The following is a 21907-nucleotide window of genomic DNA, read 5'->3' as shown; positions in this document are numbered from 1 at the left end:
ACACAGGGGCCCACTTAAAAAGTTACACAAATGCCACATTTTAAAGGTTTGTCATAGCCTAAATATAACATTTAATAGGATGTTTTACACCTGTGATGTTTACTATTTTTTACCATGACCAACCCGTGAAAAATAAGGGATTTTTTTCTGCAACATTTATCAAACTGGAAATGCCAACCCAAAAGGGGTTACAAGCCAGTTTGAGGGGGTTCCACAGTTTTTCCGCCCTGATATCCGTGGCTGCTGCTGCTGACAGCAGTGCTGCTTTCAGAGCTGGGCACCCAGTTAGTAGTTGCCACTCTCCAGCTGCCCAGCTCTGAAAGCACAGCTGAGCAGCAGCAGCTTCTGGGTGGGCACCCAGCTCTGAAGGGAGCGCTATCAGCACAGAGTAAACATGGTGCTTCTGTAACATCTCCCCCCCGCCCTCCACCGCCATATAGGCTTGGACACACAACACCTTTTGGGTTTGGGCCCCAGTTGGATAAATGTGGGATTCCTCTGCAGCACTTCACACAGGATGATAACAGCAGCTCAGAAGTAAGGGTAGCCATACCATTCCAAACCACATTACTTCTCTAATGCTGTTGGCCACAGTGCTGCCTTTACAGCTGGGCACACAGCCAGCAGCCTGTGCTGTCTGCTGTGTCTTGAGAGCTGGATGTCTGGAAACTGGATTTCACTGAGGAAAACAGATTTCATGGTCCACGATGCAATTTTCACAGCTTCAAATTTGGCAAAACCCTATACATACATCACTGTTAGACACTTAGCTCAATATCTATAAAGTTGCTGCCTTGGCCTGAAGGGATACAGTAGCTGGGAAAGGATTACATCATGCTCTTGGGTCTCAATGACTAAAAAATGAATACTGTGGTGGACAAAAGAAGTCCGAGAGAGCAGAGTACTTGTTATTTTTTTCTACATACATTCATAGCCCCTCCTCCTCCTTTAAAGATATATCAGATGCTCTAGTTTATCTAGGGAGAGGAGAAGGAAAACCACTAGTACACAAATAGCAAAATCTCTTAAGGAGGTGTACGTGACCTGGGCCCAGTGAATTGGATTGTCAATGCACCAGGGAAGCTCCTTATATATTTCCCAGTAGCCTCTTTCCCATCTGCCCATTTCATACACCCATGTAACAGCTAGGCACAATTTGCCATGACTATTGAACTTCTTACTCTGATGCAGCGTGAACCTAGATGGTATTTTAATACCTATTTGCAACTGACTGCACACAAACAAATCCCCCCCCACCCCCGCGCACACACACACACCATGACTTCAAGTGGGTTCAAACACAGATGGAGTGCTTCTGCAATTGGCTGTACACACGATTGGGTCTTAGACATCATATTTGGCACACACATGGAGTTGGACAGGGTAATTCAGGAGCTCATATTAACTTGGTGCCCTAACCTGTTCCACTTGTTTATATTTGGTAAAAAACAGCCCTTTCTTTTACTGACAAGAAAGGAGAACAAAAAATGAGAAGTGTTCAAAGAGAAACCTTTGAAAATTCAAAATGCCCATAAAATCCATTTCAAAAGCCAATTAATGTTGCTAAGTTACAAAAATATTATCTCCCAAATCCTTGAAAGCAAACAAATAAATAGTTCAGGACTTCATAAATCTTACACGGCCCACATACAAACATTCTAATTAAGTAGAAAGCACAAAATGACTGACAATATAATCAAAAACAAGAAATAAATCTCTGTAAGGTATACATGTATCAATATTAGCCTATGATAAAATTACATAGGTGGGCATACACTTAAGGTTTGCCAGTTTTTAATTTCATTGCTCTTTTTCAAAGGACTTGTGTTTATATTTTGAGATTCTTCACAAATGAGTAGTCGAAGACTTTGGGTCAGAGGTAAGCTTTTTTAATTGACTAGAAATGCATTACTTATTTTCTCACTATTTCAGCTGAACAACATATGTAATGTCTTTATCTGTTCATTTTCTCATTTCTGAAAGCTTGGATTTTGTAAACAACTTGGTGGCTAAATGCACTGCTGTCACTTACCTCAACTAGATTTTTAAAACAAAAGCTTCTGATGTTGTTTCATATACCTATTTGTTTTTCCTAGAAAGAACAAACTATTCCTAGGATCAAAAGAACTCTAAAGCACAAAGTCTAAATCGTTGTTTTATCTATTTCCCTTCCTGCCACAGGGGGAAAAGAGAGCCTACATGCTAGTTAAGTATTATACACAGTAAAGGAGTCACTGGGCAAGAGGGAGAGAATGGCTCTGTAGTCTAATGGTTGAAGCATCTACCTTAGAGGTGGGAAACCCTGGGTCCAGGTCTGTTGCTATAGTCACTCTTTCATTGTTGAGTCAAAGTGGAACAGCTATAAAAACCAACATGTCTGAGAGCACCCCACTTCAGAACATGCCCTAGCGCCGTAGGTAGTGCAACCTCTTGCAAGAGGAATTGAATGTGAGTTTCCCACTTCCCGGATGAGCACTCTAACCACTGCTTTCAAGTTGAGTAGGCAGCACCACCATCACCTCCAGATGCCTAGATGGAGGCAACAGGAGACATTCTGAGAAGCAGGAATATAGGTGGCTATCAACATTTTATTCTGAAACTTATGTGCCAAGTGAAGTTTTGACAACTATAGGGTTTGATGGGAGTTGTGCGTATCTTACTGGACCCAAAACTGGAGCTTAGGCTCCTAAATGCAAGAGAAAGATTCCCCAAGCACCTTTGAGGGTACTTAGGCCCAGTATTAAATGCCATCATTAAAAAGTTCTTTTAAACAGGCAGAGACCTGCCTGTCCTAATCTAGTATGTCTGGTTAATGGTATCTTTCTTATAGGCTTATAGGGAGAGCTATCTCCATCTCCACATCTCATAGAGCTAGATGAGACCTTGACAGATCATCAAGTCCAGTCCCCTGCCCTCTTGCCAGGGCCAACCACCCTTCCTGAGAGAATTTTTTATTAAATCTATTTGCCCCAGACCACTAAATGGTTTCCTCAAAGACTGAGCTCTCAACCCTGGGTTTACAAGGCCAATGCTCCAACCACTGAGCTATCCCTGCTCCTCACAAGGACACCTTATCAGCAAAAATCCCATTACTTTTATGTAATGACCTCAGTAGACCTCACAAGGGAAATGACTCTTGGAACAGTAAGTTAGAACATTATTAGTTAGACCTATAACAGTTGTCAGTTGTCTGTCCGATCACTGACTGTAGGCCAGGTATTGTGCATACAGAAGCTACACTGAAATTGCCCTAGAGGTAAATGCAAACATCATTAAACTATTATTATATTTTATAGCTGACCGTGGAATATCACCCCACTGTTATATAAAATTTGTTGTCATCAGTTGAGTTTGTTTCATAACCACAGCCATTCTTTGAAGATACTGGTCGGCATGACGACAGGAACGTAAGAACAAGAAGTCTTGTGTTTATTCCTGTGAGAGTGCTCTGTTTGTCCTTGAATATTGGCATTCTGCCTGTCACTTTCATATAAAAAGAGATAATTATAGGTAAGTATTTTGGGCACCTGTTTCTGCTCCCCCAGTGCACTGCCTTTGACAATTGTGTGTAAAGTACAGTAGCTTGAGAGGGTACTGCTAGTGGCCTCTCTGATACCAAAAGCATGGCTTATGTCACTGTGCTCTCTAAACACTACAAGTATTCCATTTCCACCCATGCTTTCATGGAGGTGCATTTTCTCCAACAGTGGCATCAGCATCTTTCAAAGCAACAGCAATATTTGAATATTTCAGAAAGGGGGCGAGGCATGGCTCCAAAATAAGTTAAGTTGGACTAACAAGTTTTCATTAAGCAAAAGAGAGAGGTTTTGTCTAATTCAGTTTCTGGACAGGTGACAGATCTGACAGAGAATCATTCTTCATTGAACTTTGAAATTGTATTTTTAGCAGAAGGTCTGAAAATATTCTAGGTAAAACTTGCAACGCTGCTAGGGAAAAAGGTATAGAGGAACAGAAGTTTAGAAAACATTTAATTCACCACAAAAATGAAGCTATTTCTAAGGAACATGCCTGCTATTTTACAATGCACAGCATAGCTCTCCCACTTCACTTAATAAGCTATTGAGAAAAAGAATACAGCTTCCTAACAAAAACAGCAGGGACAGCCTAGATAGTAATATGACCAGAACACTGGGATGAACACCCTCCCTTACTACCAGCATGGGATCTTTAACAACTCAGTGATAAGCTTTTCCATTGGCCAAAAACATCTGTTTCTAAGTCACTAAATCATCAGTTCCATTAATACTTTTAGATCTTTTGGACAGAGGGAAATGCTCTAGAACAAAGAAATAAATTTGCCTGGAAGCAGTTCCACTTTGATAATCAAGACAGCCCGGTCATCTATTTGATTGTTTTCAGACCACAGCTTGGGTACCTCCAATACTTCCTGTTACTAGCTGGTACTGGGGAAGTTATTGCCCATTAAGGTCCTCTGTCATTTTTGCCCTTTGGGATAGTCAGAGAATTCATCCACTCTGACAGCAAAAATCACATTACCTGTTGTCTGAGTTAGTGCCATGTAAGTGTTTATATTGGTTTTAGCTAGTTTATCTGATTTCAGTGGACTGTGCACAGCACCAGGAAAGGATACTAACATGGCCCAAAGCATTTTGTTTGCGTTCACTGAAGGGCTGTGTTTCATCTATTGTCTGCATTGAGGTGCTTAAGACCACCCTTAAAAAATATAGATCAACATTTCCTTGATAAAACTGGCTTTGGATTTGGGTGCAGCACATCCATCGGCCAGGAGATTGCCTAATGTCCTGTGGCAGACTCAACGGTTGCTCAGCCAGAAAACCATATATCCATGGTGAGGAGAACCCTAAAATTCCAGAAACTAATCCTCCTCTGTACATTTTTCTGCCAACCCAACTACCTCCTGTCAGAGGCTGATTACCTACACTAACAGGAGAGCCTTTTCTGCCAGCCTGGACAGTGTCTACACTGAACCACAGGAGTGGTTTAACATGCAGACTTACCTTAAGTTAAAGCCTGGAAGGGTCTTGACCCTCTACAGACTCTAGCTTAGACAATTTGCCATCTGAGAGCACAAATCTCCTGGTAATCAGCAGGGTAAGCACAGGAAAGGCAAACATTGTGAGCTCCATACAAGAAGTGAATGTTTGAGAAAATCTTACATGAGGATGGAGGACAGAGTAATTGGGGGGGAAAAAAAAGAAAAAGACAGCCTCCTTATTCTGTGTGCACCTTTTATAAAGGCCACTACAGCAGATGATGGAGACCAACACAGCCACTCCCTGTTCTGGGTTACTTGCTAGGGAAAGCATAGCAAGCGCTTTGGGGACAGTCTCAGAAGGGTAGGCATGTTAGTCTGTAGCTTCACGAACAACAAGCAATCCTGAAGCAACTTAAATACTAACACGTTTATTAAGTCACACGCTTTCATGGGTAAGACTCACGTCAGATGCTTGGATTAGACAATTAGAATCCAGGGTTTATATAGTGGCAGGAAAGTGGGGAGAACAGGAAGGAAGGAGGGGAAGAAAGGGGCTGTCACTAATTTGACCAGTAGAGGAAGCAGATTAAGTAGAATGTGTGCCATTCCTGAAATCAAAGGCAGGGAAATTTGCCTTCTAACACATAAGATAATTGAGATCCCTATTAAGACTGATTTTAAAAAGTGTCAGATTTGCAAATGAATTCCAATTCAGATATCTCCCCTCTGTAATTTTGTGGTAAAATCCTTTTGTAGAAGAATGGCTACTTTTAAATGAAATATTGACAGTTCAGGGAGGTCAAAGCATTCCCCTATAGGTTTGTGTGTATTCCAGTTCATGATGCTGGATTTATGTCCATTCATCCTTTGGCACAAAGACTGTCCAATTCATCCACTGTACATGGCAGAAGGGTATTGCTGGCACATGATGGCATATGTTTCATTAGCAGATGAACTCCTAATGGTAAGGCTGATGTGGCTAGATCCAGTGATGTCGTCGCAAGTATAAATATGGGGACAGAGCTGCCACTAGTGTTTGTTGCAACGATAGGTTCCCAGGTTAGTGTTTCGGTGGTATGGTGTATGGCTGCTGGTGATTATTTCCTTGAGGTTGGGCAGCTGTCTGTAGGAGAGGAGAGGTCTCTTGCCCAAGGCCTGTGACAGCGAGGGATCATATTTCAGTGTAGGTTGTAGATTGTCAATGATGCGCTGGAGGGGTTTGAGATGAGGGCTATAGGTGATGACAAGTGGTGTTCTGTTATTTTTCTTGTTGGGCCTATTGTGAAGTATGTGACTTCTGGGTGCTCATTGGGCTCTGTCAGTCTGTTTCTTTACTTCCCCCAGTGAGTAATTAAGTTTTAAGAATGCTTAATAAAGATTTGTAGTTCTTTGTCTCTTTCAGTGGGCTTTCAGCAGATACGGTTGCATCTTGGGCCTTGGCTAGAGACAATGAATCATGTAATATGTCTTGGATGGATGCTAGAGGCACGTAGGTAAGAATAGTATTCAGTGGGTTTCCAGCACAGAGTGGAATTAATGTGACTGTTGATTTGTACTGTAGCATCCAGAATATGAAATGGTTCAGGCTCAGATTGATAGTGGCGTGGAAATTATTGAAATCCCTGTGGAATTCTTCAAGGGTCTCCTTCCCTTGGGTCCATATGATGAAGATGCCATCAAGATACCCAAAGCAGAGGAGCCATGCTAGAGGACAGAAGTGGAGGAAATATATTTTAGGACAACCATAAAGATGCTGGCATCTTGTAGGGCCATTCAGATTCCCATAGCAGTGCCGCTGACTCGAAGGTATAAATTGTCCCCAGATCAGAAATAGTTGTAGGTCAGGACAAAGTCCCATAGCTCAGTCACCAGATGTGGCACGACATCATCAGGGATGGCATTCATGATAACATGTGGAATATTCGTGTAAAGAGATTCTACATCCAGGGTGGCAAGGATGGTGTTTTCAGGAAGATTACAGATGTTATAGGCAGAAGGCAAAAGGGCATAGAGACCAATGAAGTGCCAACAAACAGTGAGCTTCATATAATCGAACTGTGATCAAGTGAAAATTTTCTGTTTTACGTTTATGGTGCCTACGCTCGCACTTAGAACTAACAAAGGGGCAAAAGACAATGCCTGAACTGGAGCTCATGGCAACACAGATGACTGATGGTTCTTACTTGGTCAGACGGCTTGCATCTTAATTTCTCTCTGCTAACTTAAGAACTTCCTGATATTGTATTCCTCTTCACATACAAGTCCTAGTGTTTTTAAAATGATGCCTAGTGTAACTGCAATACCTGAGAGAATGCATTCCCCAAGAGCGTAAGAGACTGATCAGGAATTGCCCTATTTGTAAAAAAACAGTCTTGAAGGCTACATCTACACTAGAAACATGTGTCTACAGAAGTTACTGTCGGAAGAGGTGTTCTGACACAACTTCAGTCGACAAATCACTTCTACACATAAAAGCAGATCGATCTTTTGATCCACTCTGTTGACAAAATGTTCCTCCTCCCTCACCTAACCAAGTGTCTACACAGCCTTTTTTGTGGACAGAAACTGTTGACAAAATGCATTGTGTGTAGACGCTCCGTGAGTTCTGTCTACAAGACTCTCTAATATGGACGTAGCTGAAGTGGGCAAGGGGATTAAACCTCTGATCTGTGTCTGCAAACTGCATACAACCATTTTTGAATGGCACTTTCCTTTAAACTATTTCTAACATGGTACTCAGGACCAAAGGCAACTGAGAGCATTGGGGCGGAGGGGAGGGCAGGGCAAGGAGAGTGTGAAGAGACCATCTTAGGCCTGCAGGAGGGGGAGCATCTGGCTAATGAGAATTTTCCACAATACAGAAAAACCTCAGAGTTACCAACACTCAAGTGACAAACTGACTTCAGGTCAACCCCACACCACATTTGGAACTGGAAGAATCCAGGCAGCACTGTTACACGCTCTCTTGCATAAAAACGTGAAGAGTTGGAGTGTGTCGTGTCTACCCTGATCATCTACTTTTTCATCCTTCTTAACTTTGAGTCCAACTCTTTACTTCCCTTATAGTCAGCATGTGGGTGTATGCTCTTTTTATACAAGTGAGCACCCATTCCTACCCCTCATAACTCCTCCTCACATTTCTCTTCTTTGGCTTTCTCCCCTACTCCTTTCATGCAACATTTCAGACCTTTCTTCCTTCATATTCAGCTGCAAAACTGCCTCCTTCACAACACAGTTTTGCAGTCTCACTCTTGTAATAATAGAATCTTCTACTTCCAGACAGGATGACCCTGAAAGTTTTGTAACAATTCATGAGATGTCAGGGATTATTGAAATAAAAATATTATTAGAATAGTGATCGTTCTCTGGCCAATGCAGGGAACTATTCTGCTGTACAGTCACCGTTTGCTTGTTATTTTAATAATTATCATGGAGAAATGTGGCATCCATAACTTTTCTTGACAATTTAATAGCCTCATTTCTAGGACAGATCGCCAACAGCCAGCCAAAATAGTACATTTTCAAATTAGCATTTGATAGAAAGTCACTTCTGACAACATTTCCTCAAGTAGGGGCAGAATACTACAGCCCTTCCCCCGCGCACACACACAAAAATAGGAAATTGATAAGCATGAAAATATCCAGAAAATTATAACATGCACATAATTACCTCACTTGTAAATTCATCATCCAAGCTGGCATCTTCCACTGCAGGCTGTGGTAATAAAAAAACAAGAAGAAAAGTCTCAAAGATGGATTATGAAAAGCCTCCAAAAAGTTTCTAAACCAGACTGCTCTGTTACACCAGTGTAAATCTGAATCAATTTATGTCAAGGCAGTTGCTGCACATTTATAATGGTTAAAAGTATTAGCAGTTACAGTTTTTAGTTATTGCTGAAGCTTTTAGGAATCTAGTTGCCTAAGAATGCTATGACAAAAAACAATACTGCATCTACTGGGTATATGCACAAAACTGTGTATTTTACTTACCTATTATTGAAGTAAGGAGTTCTCTCATATGAAAAAGTTAGGGGAAGTACATAAAAAGACTGTAATACACAGGACTAAAAGAATGTACATTACACAAGATTATGGGTGAACCAAAAACAGACTTGTGCAATTAATATGTCAAGACTGAATAAAAATGAAGCATGATTATTCATAACGGATTACTCTGGAGCTCTGGAAAGGTAACAATCTTTCACGAGGGACAAAAAGAATACAGAGGGCCACATTTTTCAGAAGAGGTCAGCTCTCAGTGAGGTATTGGCACTTATTTGGCACCTCTGTGGCCAGGAGCAGCTGGATGCTGAGGCCTTGGAGAGGAGATGGGGTGGAGGGGAGAAAGAGGGAGAATTTGGCTTTTAAAGCAGACAAGGTTACTCAAGACTTGACCTTCCAAGTCCTTACTCAGGAAAATGCCCAAGGGAAGTCATTCATGCACTTTAAAAAAAAAAAAAAAAGCAGTCAAGTAGCACTTTAAAGACTAGCAAAATAGTTTATTAGGTGAGCTTTTGTGGGACAGACCCACTTCTTCAGACCATAGCCAGACCAGAACAGACTCAATATTTAAGACATGGAGAACCAAAAACAGTAAGCAAGGACGACAAATCAGAAAAAGATAATCAAGGTGAGCAAATCAGAGAGCAGAGGGGTGGAGGGGGAAGATCAAGAATTAGATTGAGCCAAGTATGCAGATGAGCCCCTATAGTAACTCAAAGTTCCCATCACGATTTAAACCATGTGTTAATGTGCCAAATTTGAATATAAAAGTCAGCTCGTCCACTTCTCTCTCTAAAATGGTGCAATAATTTCTCTTCAGTAACACACATACCTTGAGGTCATTGACAGAATGCCCCATTCCATTAAAATGTTGACTAACTGGTTTGTGGATCTGGAGTGTTTTGATGTCTGTTTTGTGCCCATTAACCCTTTGTCCAAAGGAGTTAGAAGTCTGTCCAATATACAAAGCATCTGGGCATTGTTGGCACATGATGGCATATATGATGTTAGTAGAGGAGCATGAGAAAGTGCCCGTGATTCTGTGAGTAACCTGGTTAGGTCCAGTGATGGTATTTCCAGAGAAGATATGTGGACAAAGCTGGCAGCGGGCTTTGTTGCAAGGAAAGGTTCCAGGACTGGTGTTCCTGGGGTATAGGCTGTGGCTGTTAGTAAGGATCCTCATGAGGTTGGGAGGTTGTCTGTAGGAGAGAACAGCCATGTCACCCAGGGCCTTCTGGAGTGTAGCATCCTGATTAAGAATAGGTTGTAGGTCTTTAGTAATTCGTTGCAGTGGTCTGAGTTGGGGGCTGTAGGTGATGACCAGTGGTGTTCTGTTCTTGGCTTTTTTGGGCCGATCTTGGAGTAGCTGGTCTCTGGGTATGTGTCTGGACCTGTCAATTTGTTTTTTTACTTCTCCTGGTGGGTAATTCTGGTTTATGAATATTTGGTAAAGCTCTTGTAGTTTTTGGTCTCTGTCAGTTGGATCAGAGCAAATGCGATTGTACCTAAGAGCTTGACTGTAAACAATGGATCTAGTCATGTGTGCAGGATGGAAACTAGAAGGGTGTAGATAAGTATAGCGATCAGTAGGTTTTCGGTACAGTGTGGTACTGATCAGGCCGTCCTTGATTAGTACTGTAGTGTCCAGGAAATGTACCTCTTGCATGTTGTAATCGAGGCATAAGTTGATGGTGGGGTGTAGATGGTTGAAGTCTCTGTGGAATTCTTCTAGAGCCTCTGTACCATGGGTCCAAATCATAAAGATGTCATCAATGTATCTTAAGTAGAGGAGTGGTAATAGGGGACGAGAGCTGAGGAATCATTGTTCCAGGTCAGCCATAAATATATTAGCATATTGTGGGGCCATGCGGGTGCCCATAGCAGTTCCACTAATCTGGACGTATAAATTGTCCCCAGAACACCCCACCATCAACTTATGGTGCTGACTTTTATATTCAAATTTGGCACATTAACACATGGTTTAAATCGTGATGGGAACTTTCTGAGTCACTATAGGGGCTCGTCTGCATACTTGGCTCAGTCTAATTCTTGATCTTCCCCCAAACCCCTCCACTCTCTGATTTGCTCACCTTGATTATCTTTTTCTGATTTGTCCTCCTTGCTTACTGTTTTTGGTTCTCTGTGTCTTAAATATTGAGTCTGTTCTGGTCTGGCTATGGTCTGAAGAAGTGGGTCTGTCCCACGAAAGCTCACCTAATAAACTATTTTGCTAGTCTTTAAAGTGCTACTTGACTGCTTTTTGTTTTGATAGTGTAGAGACTAGCACGGCTTACTCTGTTACTATTTTTTAAAGAAGTAATTGAAATCAATGGAGCTTTGTCTGAGTAGACTGCAAGATCATATCCACTAAAAACATATTCTCACTTCATTATCTTTAATAATGTAGGGCCAAATCTCCTTTATTCACAAAGCAGTTCTTCTGAAAGACAAGAGGGAAAGCAAGTAGGACTCAACCCTTAATGCTTCCTTGTTTACTCACTTTACACAGTGCAATACATGTCCTTACTAAACCCCTGCTGATACAAAATTGATTTAGTGTAAGTGCTGTATTTAAAATGTTTGCAACTGAGTCATGCCCAGATACTGGTAAATGCATTTTTAAAAGGTTTTTTGGCATGAAGGGGGAAGGCTTGCATACACAAAAAAGAAATAAGATGCTTCTCTTCCTTTCTAGGTAGATGTCATGTTTACAAAACGTGAAATTTTTTTTGTGGAGGAAGAGGCACAGCAGACAAAGGTTTGGCACAGGTAAAATTAAGTTAATTTAATAGCTGCTTTTAAAGAAGAATTATTTTGTATTCAACTCACTGTGATGACTGTCGTGATTTGAACACTTACCCACTGGACACAGAATAGCTTAGATTCACAAAAGGCTATATCTACGCTATAGAGAACTTCCTAAATTAGCGCTTCTGGAAGATCTCTTCCCAAAGAACTTTCTAAATAGCCTCTGTGCATGCAAGCACTGTGTCTACACTAGCCCCCCACTGTTGAAAGGGGGATGCCAATGAGGCACTGCAATGAACAGGCAGCACCTCATTAGCATGACAGCGGCCACGGCACTTCTAAAGTGCTGTTTTCACTCGGGCACAGCTCACTTACATGGGGTCCTTTTCTAAAGGACCCCTTGTAGACGAGCCGCACATGATTGAAAGTGGCAGTTTCAAATTGCCATGGCTGCCATCATGCTAATGAGGTGCTGCATATTCATTGCAGCGCCTCATTAGTATATCCTTAAGTGTCTTATTAGCATTCCCCTTTTGGGGGGGGGGCGCTAGTGTAGACATAGCAAAAAAGTGGATCAAAAGAGTGATCTGCTCTTTCAAAAGAGAGCATCCACACTTCCCCGTTCTTTTGAAAGAGCAGACCAGGGATTGAAAAAAAAATCAGGCCCCATGAGGACTGCTCTTTCCAAAAAAAAGGGTCCGTGGAGCATCTACACACATTGTTTTGAAAGGGGGCACTCTTCCTGAAATGGGAAAGGAAGAGCAATTTCAAAAGGAGTGCTGCATTCTTTTTATTTACTTGCAAAAGAATGTTTTGTGTGTGTGGATGCTCAATGGACTCTTTCAAAAGAGACTCCTTTTGAAAAATCTTTTGAAAGAACTTTCTATTGTAGGTATTCAGGCTTGAAGTTTCCATTGAAATCAAAGGCCATGCAACAGCTATCAAATGGTAACAATTCCCACTCATACCAGCTAGAATCAAACAGTCACTTTATACTACAGTTGTTTTTAAAAGATTTCTGAAGTTTTAATAAATGATAGTATGGTTTATAAACATGTTGTATACAATCAGTACAATGTTGTACAGATGGTTATAAGCAACTCACTCTTTAGATCTTCACCTTGTTGTGGTGAGTGGTCTCGTGTGATTCAATGAGCCCAAGAGCAAAGCTGTAGGGAGTATCGTACTCCCGGCAGGGTCACCGTTGGGGGCAAGGTCAAGGGGGGAGGGTCCAGATGAAGAATGATCCTAAAAGTCCTGAATGGCAGAACAGGCAGAGGATAGCAAGGGTAATTCTACAACAGCTGTGAAGGTTGATGAAGGTTGCAGCAGAGTACCAGTCATTGTGGATCCCAGGCCTCCTATCCATCAAGAATCGTGTGGTGGCTGCAGTGCAACATCCCACCCCTCCATGTTAAAAGATGCCACACACAAGCATCTTCTTCTGCATACCACTCTCCTAAACTTAAGCCCTACAGTGAATGGTGACAGCAGCAGGATTGTGAAATACGGAGGCTTTCACTCATGGACCAGCACGCAGGCAGTGGATGTTATGTATCAGTCATTCCATTTTGAGGGCTGAGGGGGTAGAATAGTCCAGCTGCTGCATCCACAACTGAGCAGCCCTTTTTAGGATCCGCTCTGCTCACCCCACATGGAGAGGGCATGAGAAAAGGTGTGCTAAACACGGTCCATCTATCCACCTTGCTGGATAACTGCATCCAGTGGGTTCACCTCTATGTGGTTGAAACAGAACAGTAAACTTTGGAACATAGAATATACTCGGACTCTAATGGACAGCCCAGACAGTGAGTGACCCAAAAGACACACCGTAATTACCGCCTGTGAGCTGTGATGATTCAACATCAATATAGCTGCCCTGGCAAAAATGTGCAGATCAGAAGGACAGCTAAGAGAGGAAGGTGGAGGGTACACATTTTTCTGGAAAGAAACCCCACAGGAAGAAAAATGAATTCATAGAGTAGAATTTGGCATCAAAAATGAACTGACAAAAAGATCCTCTCTGATGTGCCAGCTGGCATAAATGAGAGTCTCATGACTCTGCTTAAAGCTTGCCAAAAACCAACAGGCAACTGTCATCAGTGCTTATGCACCAACTCTAGATGCTGAAGATAATGTGAAGAAGTTCTACACCCAATAGGACACAGTCCTGAAAGACATCCCCAAAGAACACAAGATTATTCTCTTGGGGGATTTCAACATCAGAGTCGGAAAAGGTGTGGGACCTCTGGCAGAAAGAGGTGGCAACAGCAACTCCAATGGAGTGCTCCTCCTTACACAATGTGTGGAATACAAGTTCATCACCACAAACAGCCTATTCCACTAGAAAAACAAAATTTAAGACCTCATGGCAACATCATCAACTGAAGCTCTGGCTCCTCAGACACTATGTCATCGTCTATGCTCAGGATGTGTGTGATGTCCTTCTCACACATGCAGTGACTAATGCTGATGACAGCTGGAGCAATCACTGCCTTCTTCAATCCACAATGGTGATGGGGGTTGTCACCAAAGCATCAGGACTGGTTTGATAAGAACAATTGGAAATTGAATACTTGATTGATGCAAAAAGGAAAGGCTCTGGGGCCTGGCAAAGCAATATCAATTGCGCAACAAAGAGAGAACTGCATGCCAAGAAAGAAGGGCAATGCAAAACAAGGACTTTGAAAAAATCAGTGGCGGACTAAGAGAGCACAAAAACTCCAGCATCTTGCAGACAGACATCAACATACAAGAAATTTCTTCAATGCTACCAAAACTGTCTATAGACCGAGACCCCACGGAATCAAAGGATGGTGCCCAGCTCCTGAAAGACAATGAAGCCATTGCTTCTCACTGAAGGGAGCACTATAAATGAGCTCTTGAACTGCCCCTCCACTATGATTCTACAATCCCTTCACCAAATCTGTCAGCAACCACCTAGGGACAATCTTGCAACACTTCCTATAACAAGTGAGGTCCAAGATGCCATCAAAGCAATGAAGTACAACAAGACAACCAGACTAAATGGAATCTCCACTAAAGTCTTCAAAGAAGGCAGGTTAGAGCTCCACAAACAGCTCCACCTCCTGATTCTCAATATCTGAGATAGGGAAGAGAGGCCATGAGATTTCAAAGACACACTGACCTTCAGTCTCTTCAAGAAGGATGACAAATTGGAATGTGGAAACTATCATGGCATTCCCTCCTGGCAACATCAGGGAAAAAGCTCAAATACTTGCAAATCGACTCCTGCTACTTCTCAGAAGACATTATCCCAGAATCCCAGCATGGTTTCTGACCATGCTGAGGAACAGGGGACGTGATCATCACTGCCAGGCAACTGCAAGAAAAAAAAAGTCGTGAACAAAACCAAGCCTTATACATGAGTTCCATCAACCTCACCAAAGCAAATCAACTCAGTCAATCATAGCACCATGCAAACCATCCTCTCAAAGATCAGCTGCACCAAAAAATTCATTAGCATCTTAAGGCTGCTTCACAACAAATTGACTGCCACAGTATTGAGCAACAGTGGATCCCAAAGCAACCCCTTTGAGGTCAAAATGGGAACCAAACAAGGCTGCATCATTGTCCCATCACTGTTCAGCACCTTCATCACCATGACCCTTCACTTCATTGATGGCAAGCTTCCAGATGGCGTGAAGATTGAAAAGCTATCCATTGATTCCACAGACAATCTCAGGAGACTGAAGGCTAAAGCTAAAGCCTCCATGACTTCAATCGTGGAGCTCCAGTATGCAGATGACAACCCAGCTGCTGCTCTTTGTCCCACAGCTTTGCAAACCACCTTAAATGCCTTTGCTGAAGCATACGAGAATCTCGGGCTCACACTGAGCATCAAAAAAAACCCAGGTGCTCCACCAATCTTCGCCTTTGGGACAATCTTATGTACCATCTATTGAAGTCAGTGTAGAACTGCTGGAAAATGTGTAAAACTTTCCATACCTTGGAAGTCATCTTCCCACTAAAGTTGACATTGATGAGGAAATCCAGCATCGTCTGTGCTGTACAAGTCCTACTTTCGCCCATTTGAGACAAAGGGTCTTTGAGAACCAGAACATCTATTGCAAGACAAAGCTCCTTGAATACCATGTGGTGGTTGTCCCAACACTACTGTATGCATGTGAAACCTAGACAACATACCAGCATCATTTAAAGGCACTTGAACAATATCATCAATGCTGCCTAGGAAGAATCCTAAATATCTCTTGGGGGGATAGGCGCACGAAAACTAGAGTCCCAAGAGTCAAACATGGAAGAGCATTGAAGCCATTATCATTCATCAACAACTTCATTGGACTGGTCACATGGCTCATATGTCTGATCAGTACCTCCCAAAACACATTGTGTTTTCTGAGTTGAAGGAATGACAGAGGAGCATTGGGGGCCAGTAGAAGCCATATGAGGGACATGCCGAAGGCATACATGAAAAAGTGCAGCATTGGTGTTGACATCTGGGAGAACCTTGCCCAAGACCATCCCCAGTGGAGAAAGGTAACCCATGGGGGTGGCACAATTTGAGAGGTCCCACCGCAGTGCCAATGACCAGAGGCAGAGAAGGAAAGAGCATCAAAAACTGCCCGGTGCCCCTCCAACAGCTACCAACACGAGCCCCCTCTCTGATCAGATCTCTGGCTCCAGAATTGGGATGATCAGCCATCAATGGACTCACAAATAGGAGGGTGACATGAAGACATCCTACTCATTTTCAAATGACCGCCAAGAAAGAGGTTGTAAGCAAGTAAAAAATGCTAGCAGCCAGATTTAGACATAAGCCATGATTGTGGAGCAAGTAATAGACCTTTTGGACGTTAAGAATTATTTAACTCTTTTAAACTATACTCAAGTTTTGTTTTATGAATAAAAAATGAACACATCTATAGTCCATTACCAAATGGCTCTTTAAAAGCCGGCAATTAAGTCCAACAAGAATACTGATCTAGGATCCTAATTTATATAAGGAATTATACAGTCTGCTTATTTTTGGTTCATCATACACACAAGAACAGTCTCATCATCAACCCAGTGGCAAAGGCTTAACTATTAAATGCGTGGATTAAACGGATTTGCATTTTAGCCCTCCTCTATTGTTCAGCATGGGTACTACTTACTTAAGGCTGGCAGTTCCAGAGGTGAGACACCTAAAAACTTCTTCGTATTGGTTGGACCAACACTGATTTTTTTTGACAAATTGAAAAGGTGGAAGTAAATCATTTGGGGGTATTTTAAGGAAAGCAAAGGAAAATAAGAGTGGTTTTCACAAGAAAGGAAGGTCATTTTGTGCCCCACAGCTGACTTGTTAGGACAACCCTCTGGGATGGGAAAGGCCCTAGTGTTATTGATCCAGAGTGGAGACTGACTGGAACCCAGGGGTTCCTCCTCCCAAGTGAATGCCTAATCACTGGGCTAAGCAGTCACTCTGTCACAGAGTCCCAATGATTATTCAGCTATTTTATGCAAAATGTGGAAAAACTCCAAAAGGAAATACTAAGATACTCCCACCTCAGAGTACCTCATGATGAGGGCACACTTCTGCGAGCAGGGAAGCCTGGGTTCAAATCTTTGTGGCAGAGTGGGGTTTTGAACCTAGGTGGCCATCATTCCCAAGGAGTGCCTTCCCCAACAGGCTATTTGGTGTAAGGGAGAAAAATGGACACCATCACAACTACCTGGTTTGTGAATGATGTCTCAACACCTTTGAGAATCTAGCCCAACAAGCTCAAGTGTTTTTTTTAAGCTAGTGTCCAATTGTCTGTTGGCACAGTTCCAAAAACGGATTCTGAGCAAGGCAACTGCCTGCTGTTATTTGTGCTTGCTGTGTTCAGGATAGACAGGCCTGCATGTGCATGGCCTCTAAGTACCCGGTTCCATCAAAGGAGTGCTCAACCCCATCGCCATTTTCAGCTCCCAACTGAAACAACTCAGCAAGGCCCCATATGTGCCCCTTTGTGTGGGCCAAAGTGGCAACTGTGGTATAAAGGTGCCATTTTTGATAGGCTGCATAGATTCCCCAAAAACAGCAATTATTCAAGGCTAGTCTGGACTATATAAAGGATTTTCCTCAGAGACAGACACAAATCAACTAAGAGACTATGACCAGCCACAAAGAAAGAAAGTGAAGGCTATGACTCAAGAAAGCATTTGATCATCCTTCCCCAATCCCAGGCAAATACTTTTCTAATAGAGGGGCTGCACAGCAAGCTAGGGCCACAGTATTTATTGTAATGCTTGTAAACCTTACTTGAAACAATAACACAAGAAGGGAGGTTGTAAGCTCTACTCTGAAGCCACTACAGTAGTACAGCTGTAGCAGCATCGCTGCAGTGCTTCAGCATAGTGTCTCACTACAGGAGCTGCAGGGGTTCTTTGCCATGCTATACACCCAGGATTAGGTTAGCATAACTATGTTGCTGTGTGTGTGGATTTCAACCCCGACAGCATATATCTGGCCCAAGCATAAGACAAGATCTACAAGTACAGAAGACTGATGCAGGCAAAATGCTTGAATAAGATTCTATAGTTATATATATTACATAGTTCTTGTATAGTTCTTAGGGAATTTTCTAATAGGTTATCAATCACTTTCTCTGGTAGGTACTTAAAGTACAGTCCCATGTTTGAACAATGATTTTTAGAGGTGAGTAAAGCTAGTGGGTGTATTCTGATGTCACCTATAATGGAACAAAATCAGGAGTAACTCCACCGAAGCTAATTAAATTGAAGTGGTGCAAAATGAATGTAAAGTAGGTCAAAATCAAGTGCAGGGAAGAGTTCAAAAATTGGTTTCTTCCATTAAGCATTTTGTAGTGAAAGAAAGTTGGCACACAATGGAATACAAAGAATGCAGGTTTATTTAAAAAGCATACATTTAGTAGTAAGAGGAATAGTTTAGCTAGGTAAAATTCAAATCAAGGTAGCTCATTGCATTCAAGTAGTAACATTATCATCACCATCTTAAACTAATTCCACCTATTTACACTTTTAAAAAGTCAAAGAAATCCAAACTACATATTGAACCTGTACAATAGGCAGTCTCCAGTCTTGGGGGTACCCCAGAGTATCTTCCAAGAGATCCCCTTCATTAAAAAGCACCTCTGTAAAGCAACCGATTTTGCTCAGTACTTTGGGAGTTTGCTCACAGTAGGCATCTAAGTAAGCATCCAACACTATCACAGGACTTGAAGGTTTTCCCATCATTTCAGAAATCAGCAGCCATTGAGCTCCAGCATGACACATTTCCTGGTTCTGTCTTTTATGAATCATTCCAAAAAAGGGGATTAAACAGGCAGCAGTTTTCTCTCATTTCACTACTACTGTCCTTAATCCATTGCTCGAGTAAATTAAGCAATTCACTCCCTTACACAGGAAACACTTCGACCATGATCATCAACAAGTGGGCTTCTCACAAAAATACAAAACAAGACACTGAAAGAAACATCCTAAAGTTTTACTAAACAGATCAGTGGTTCCCATGCTGAAAGAACCCACCAAAGCACTTACATAAATAAGCAGTTTATATAAATGACATCTTCTAATTGATCCATTTGCAATGGACATGGGATGCCTGTGGAAATTAGGAATCTGTTTGTGGCTCACCTCTGTGTCCATGGGTTCCACCTCTATCTTTTTCCATAGCTCCAGTAAGTGGGCAATCGGCATGTTGAAGTTTTTCCTTTCAAAGGCTGAGATTGAAAGCGTGCGAGTGAGTGGAAGAGGATGAGAGAGAGACAGCCAGAACTACGAGAGAGCAAGCGAGAAGTTCTGTCTCTGTTGGGCACACTGTCAGAATGCAGCAGCCTCTGGGATAGGATGCAGCTCCTTCAGGTATCTTCAGTAATGCCTTCCCGTGAGACCACTACCGACTCCCATTCTTCAGGCAGACAGACACACAGAGGAGCTGCTGCTGCTTCCCGTTCAGGCTTTGAATTAGGGGGAAGGATGGATGGACGGATAGAATTGCAGCTCTAGATTTTTGCAAAGTGACTTTGTCAGTGGGAATGCTTCCTTTGCAGCAGTAAATTGAACTACCTTTCTTCCTCCTTCCCCAGCATCCACTTTATGAAAAAACCCTTAATTTGCTCTTTAAATGATGGGTGGAAGTTGAATGTGAGGATGCTGCTGCGGCTGCTGCTATAGCAACCACAGAGCAAGCAGGGAAGAGAGAGATGGGAGGGGAGATGGAGCAGAGCCCTTCCTTTCCAGGCTAGCTGCTGGCTCCTGTACTGACGGCACCTGCAGCAGCTCCCAGTGGGGCAGAGTCTGTTCTGTCTGGAAGCTTAATTCTCTCCTCAAGTGGCAGCCAAACATTGCAGTGCATGCCGCCTTTCCGTCTCTCCTCATACAAGGGATGGAAGCCGCTTCAGTGAAGTAAGGAAATACAAAAAAAAAAAAAAAAAAAAAAATCAAAATACTGACTGGCTGCTAAGTGAGCTGCTGTTCCATGAAGAGACAGGTGAAATGCCCATGCTACAGTGTGCCCATAGCGTTCCTGAATCTCCTCATCTGCAGTGGTGTTATTGCCTATGCAGCCTCTCGGGGGTTGTGTTGCCTTTTAGTTGGTGTGAAAACCACCTTAAGGCTCATTTCTGCCAGTCTAAAAGGACTCCGCTCCCTCTGACTAGGTGTCAGCACCTGGTGGGTGAGAGCAGTTTTGGAGGATGGAAGGTGCTCAATTCATTCGGAGCCAAAGATGCCCTCCGATCCCAATGCACCATTCAGTGAGCAAACTCGTGCAGATCAAAACCTACGTAAGGACCACAGAAAACCTGACTAAAGCCTTAAAGGTCTGCACAATACAGCATGGTACCATGTAAAAACACAAGAGTGGCCATACTGCATTGGATCAAGAGTCAATCTAGCCCAGTATCCTGTTTCTAGCAGTGACCAGCATAGGTGCCTTCTCAGTGGATTACCTGGTGCTTGAGCACCCGGGGGGGTGGGGGGGGAGGAAAAGAAGTGGGTGCTCATCACCCACTGACCACCAGCCCTCCCCAGCCACCAGCCGCCTTACAGTAGTCCCTGGAGTTACGAGGGTTGCATTCCCACACACACCCTGCTCCCCATAACTCAAATTGCACATTAAGTTGGGGGGAGGCTTCCTCCCCCCAGCGGAATGCACGTTCTGCAGATAGGGAAGCAGCAGGAGCACCTGGAGCTCCTTTTGAAAGGTAAGTCCAGGGGCAGGAAGCGGGGGGCATGGGAGTGAGTTGGGGGAAGGTTAAGCCTAGGGTGGGTTAGGGCTGCAGGTGGGGTAGGGGGTGGAGTTGAACCAGGGTCATGCAGCCCTGCAGGTGGGTGAGCCAGGGCCGGGAAGGGGATTTTGAGTTGTGTTTAACTCACGCTAACACGAGATAGGCACAGCTCGAAGTGACGCATTTCGGAGGGATTACTTTACTGATTTATTTCCCCTTCCTCCCATGGCCTCCTGCAATCAGCTGTTTCTGGGTGTACAGAGGCTGTGGGACAGAAGAGGACAAGCAGGGCAAGGACATACTCAGGGAGGGAGTGGGAAGACACAGGGGCACAACCTGATGGAATAATTTGGCACACAGGGTGCCTGGAGGAAGCCAGCACCTCTAACGAGCCTCACAGATGGAGTACAAAATGGGCCAATTTTTGAACCATCCCCTGCCATCTTCTGATAGAAGCTTAGTGCTCCCCCAGGCATGAGGTTACATCCCTAGCTATCTTAGGTAATAACCAATGGTCAACCTATCCTGTGTGAATTTATCTAGTTCTCTTTTGAACACAATTGTACTCCTGGTCATCACAACATCCTAAAACAATGAGCTCCTGAGGTTAATTTTGCATCTTAGTAAGTATTTCCTCTTGTTTGGATTAAACCTGCTGCCTATCCAATGAAGGCAATAGCCCCTTGTTTTTTGCAGCGTATATCAACATATATTTGCCTTATCTTACCACTGGCAAAGCAAACATCATCCATGGTACCTTTTAATCAGTGACTACTGCCGGTTTATTTACTTGGGATGTGTTGGAAGTAACTTGCAAGTGATAATAAATAAATACAGTGGTTGACATATGGTAGACCTGGCCATGAGAAATTCTCAGCCCACAAGGGACATTTGGAAGCAACAGCATTTCCTTCCTGCAAGGAGGTGGTTTTAAAAGATCATTTTTTTTGCCTGAAGATGACAC

At 42.9% G+C, this 21907-nt stretch overlaps 1 protein-coding gene across 1 annotated transcript in view; it reads right to left on the bottom strand.

Annotated features, from left to right (window-relative positions):
* Window positions 1-19618, bottom strand: part of RPS6KA2 (ribosomal protein S6 kinase A2) — a 473151-nt gene extending 453533 nt beyond the window's left edge. Inside the window, exons 1-2 of the mRNA XM_074990258.1 lie at window positions 19349-19618; window positions 8649-8693 (exon numbers count right to left, since the gene is read on the bottom strand). Coding sequence (XP_074846359.1) covers window positions 8649-8693; window positions 19349-19411 — 108 coding nt within the window. The 5' untranslated portion in view covers window positions 19412-19618. The remainder of the gene's footprint in view (window positions 1-8648; window positions 8694-19348) is intronic.
* Between the last annotated feature and the right edge of the window lie 2289 nt (window positions 19619-21907).

This window comes from Carettochelys insculpta, chromosome 3 (assembly GCF_033958435.1).
Source record: "Carettochelys insculpta isolate YL-2023 chromosome 3, ASM3395843v1, whole genome shotgun sequence".
Lineage (NCBI taxonomy): Eukaryota > Metazoa > Chordata > Testudines > Carettochelyidae > Carettochelys > Carettochelys insculpta.
The sequence above is the reverse complement of the archived record's forward strand: the minus strand, read 5'-3'. Positions and strand labels throughout refer to the sequence as shown.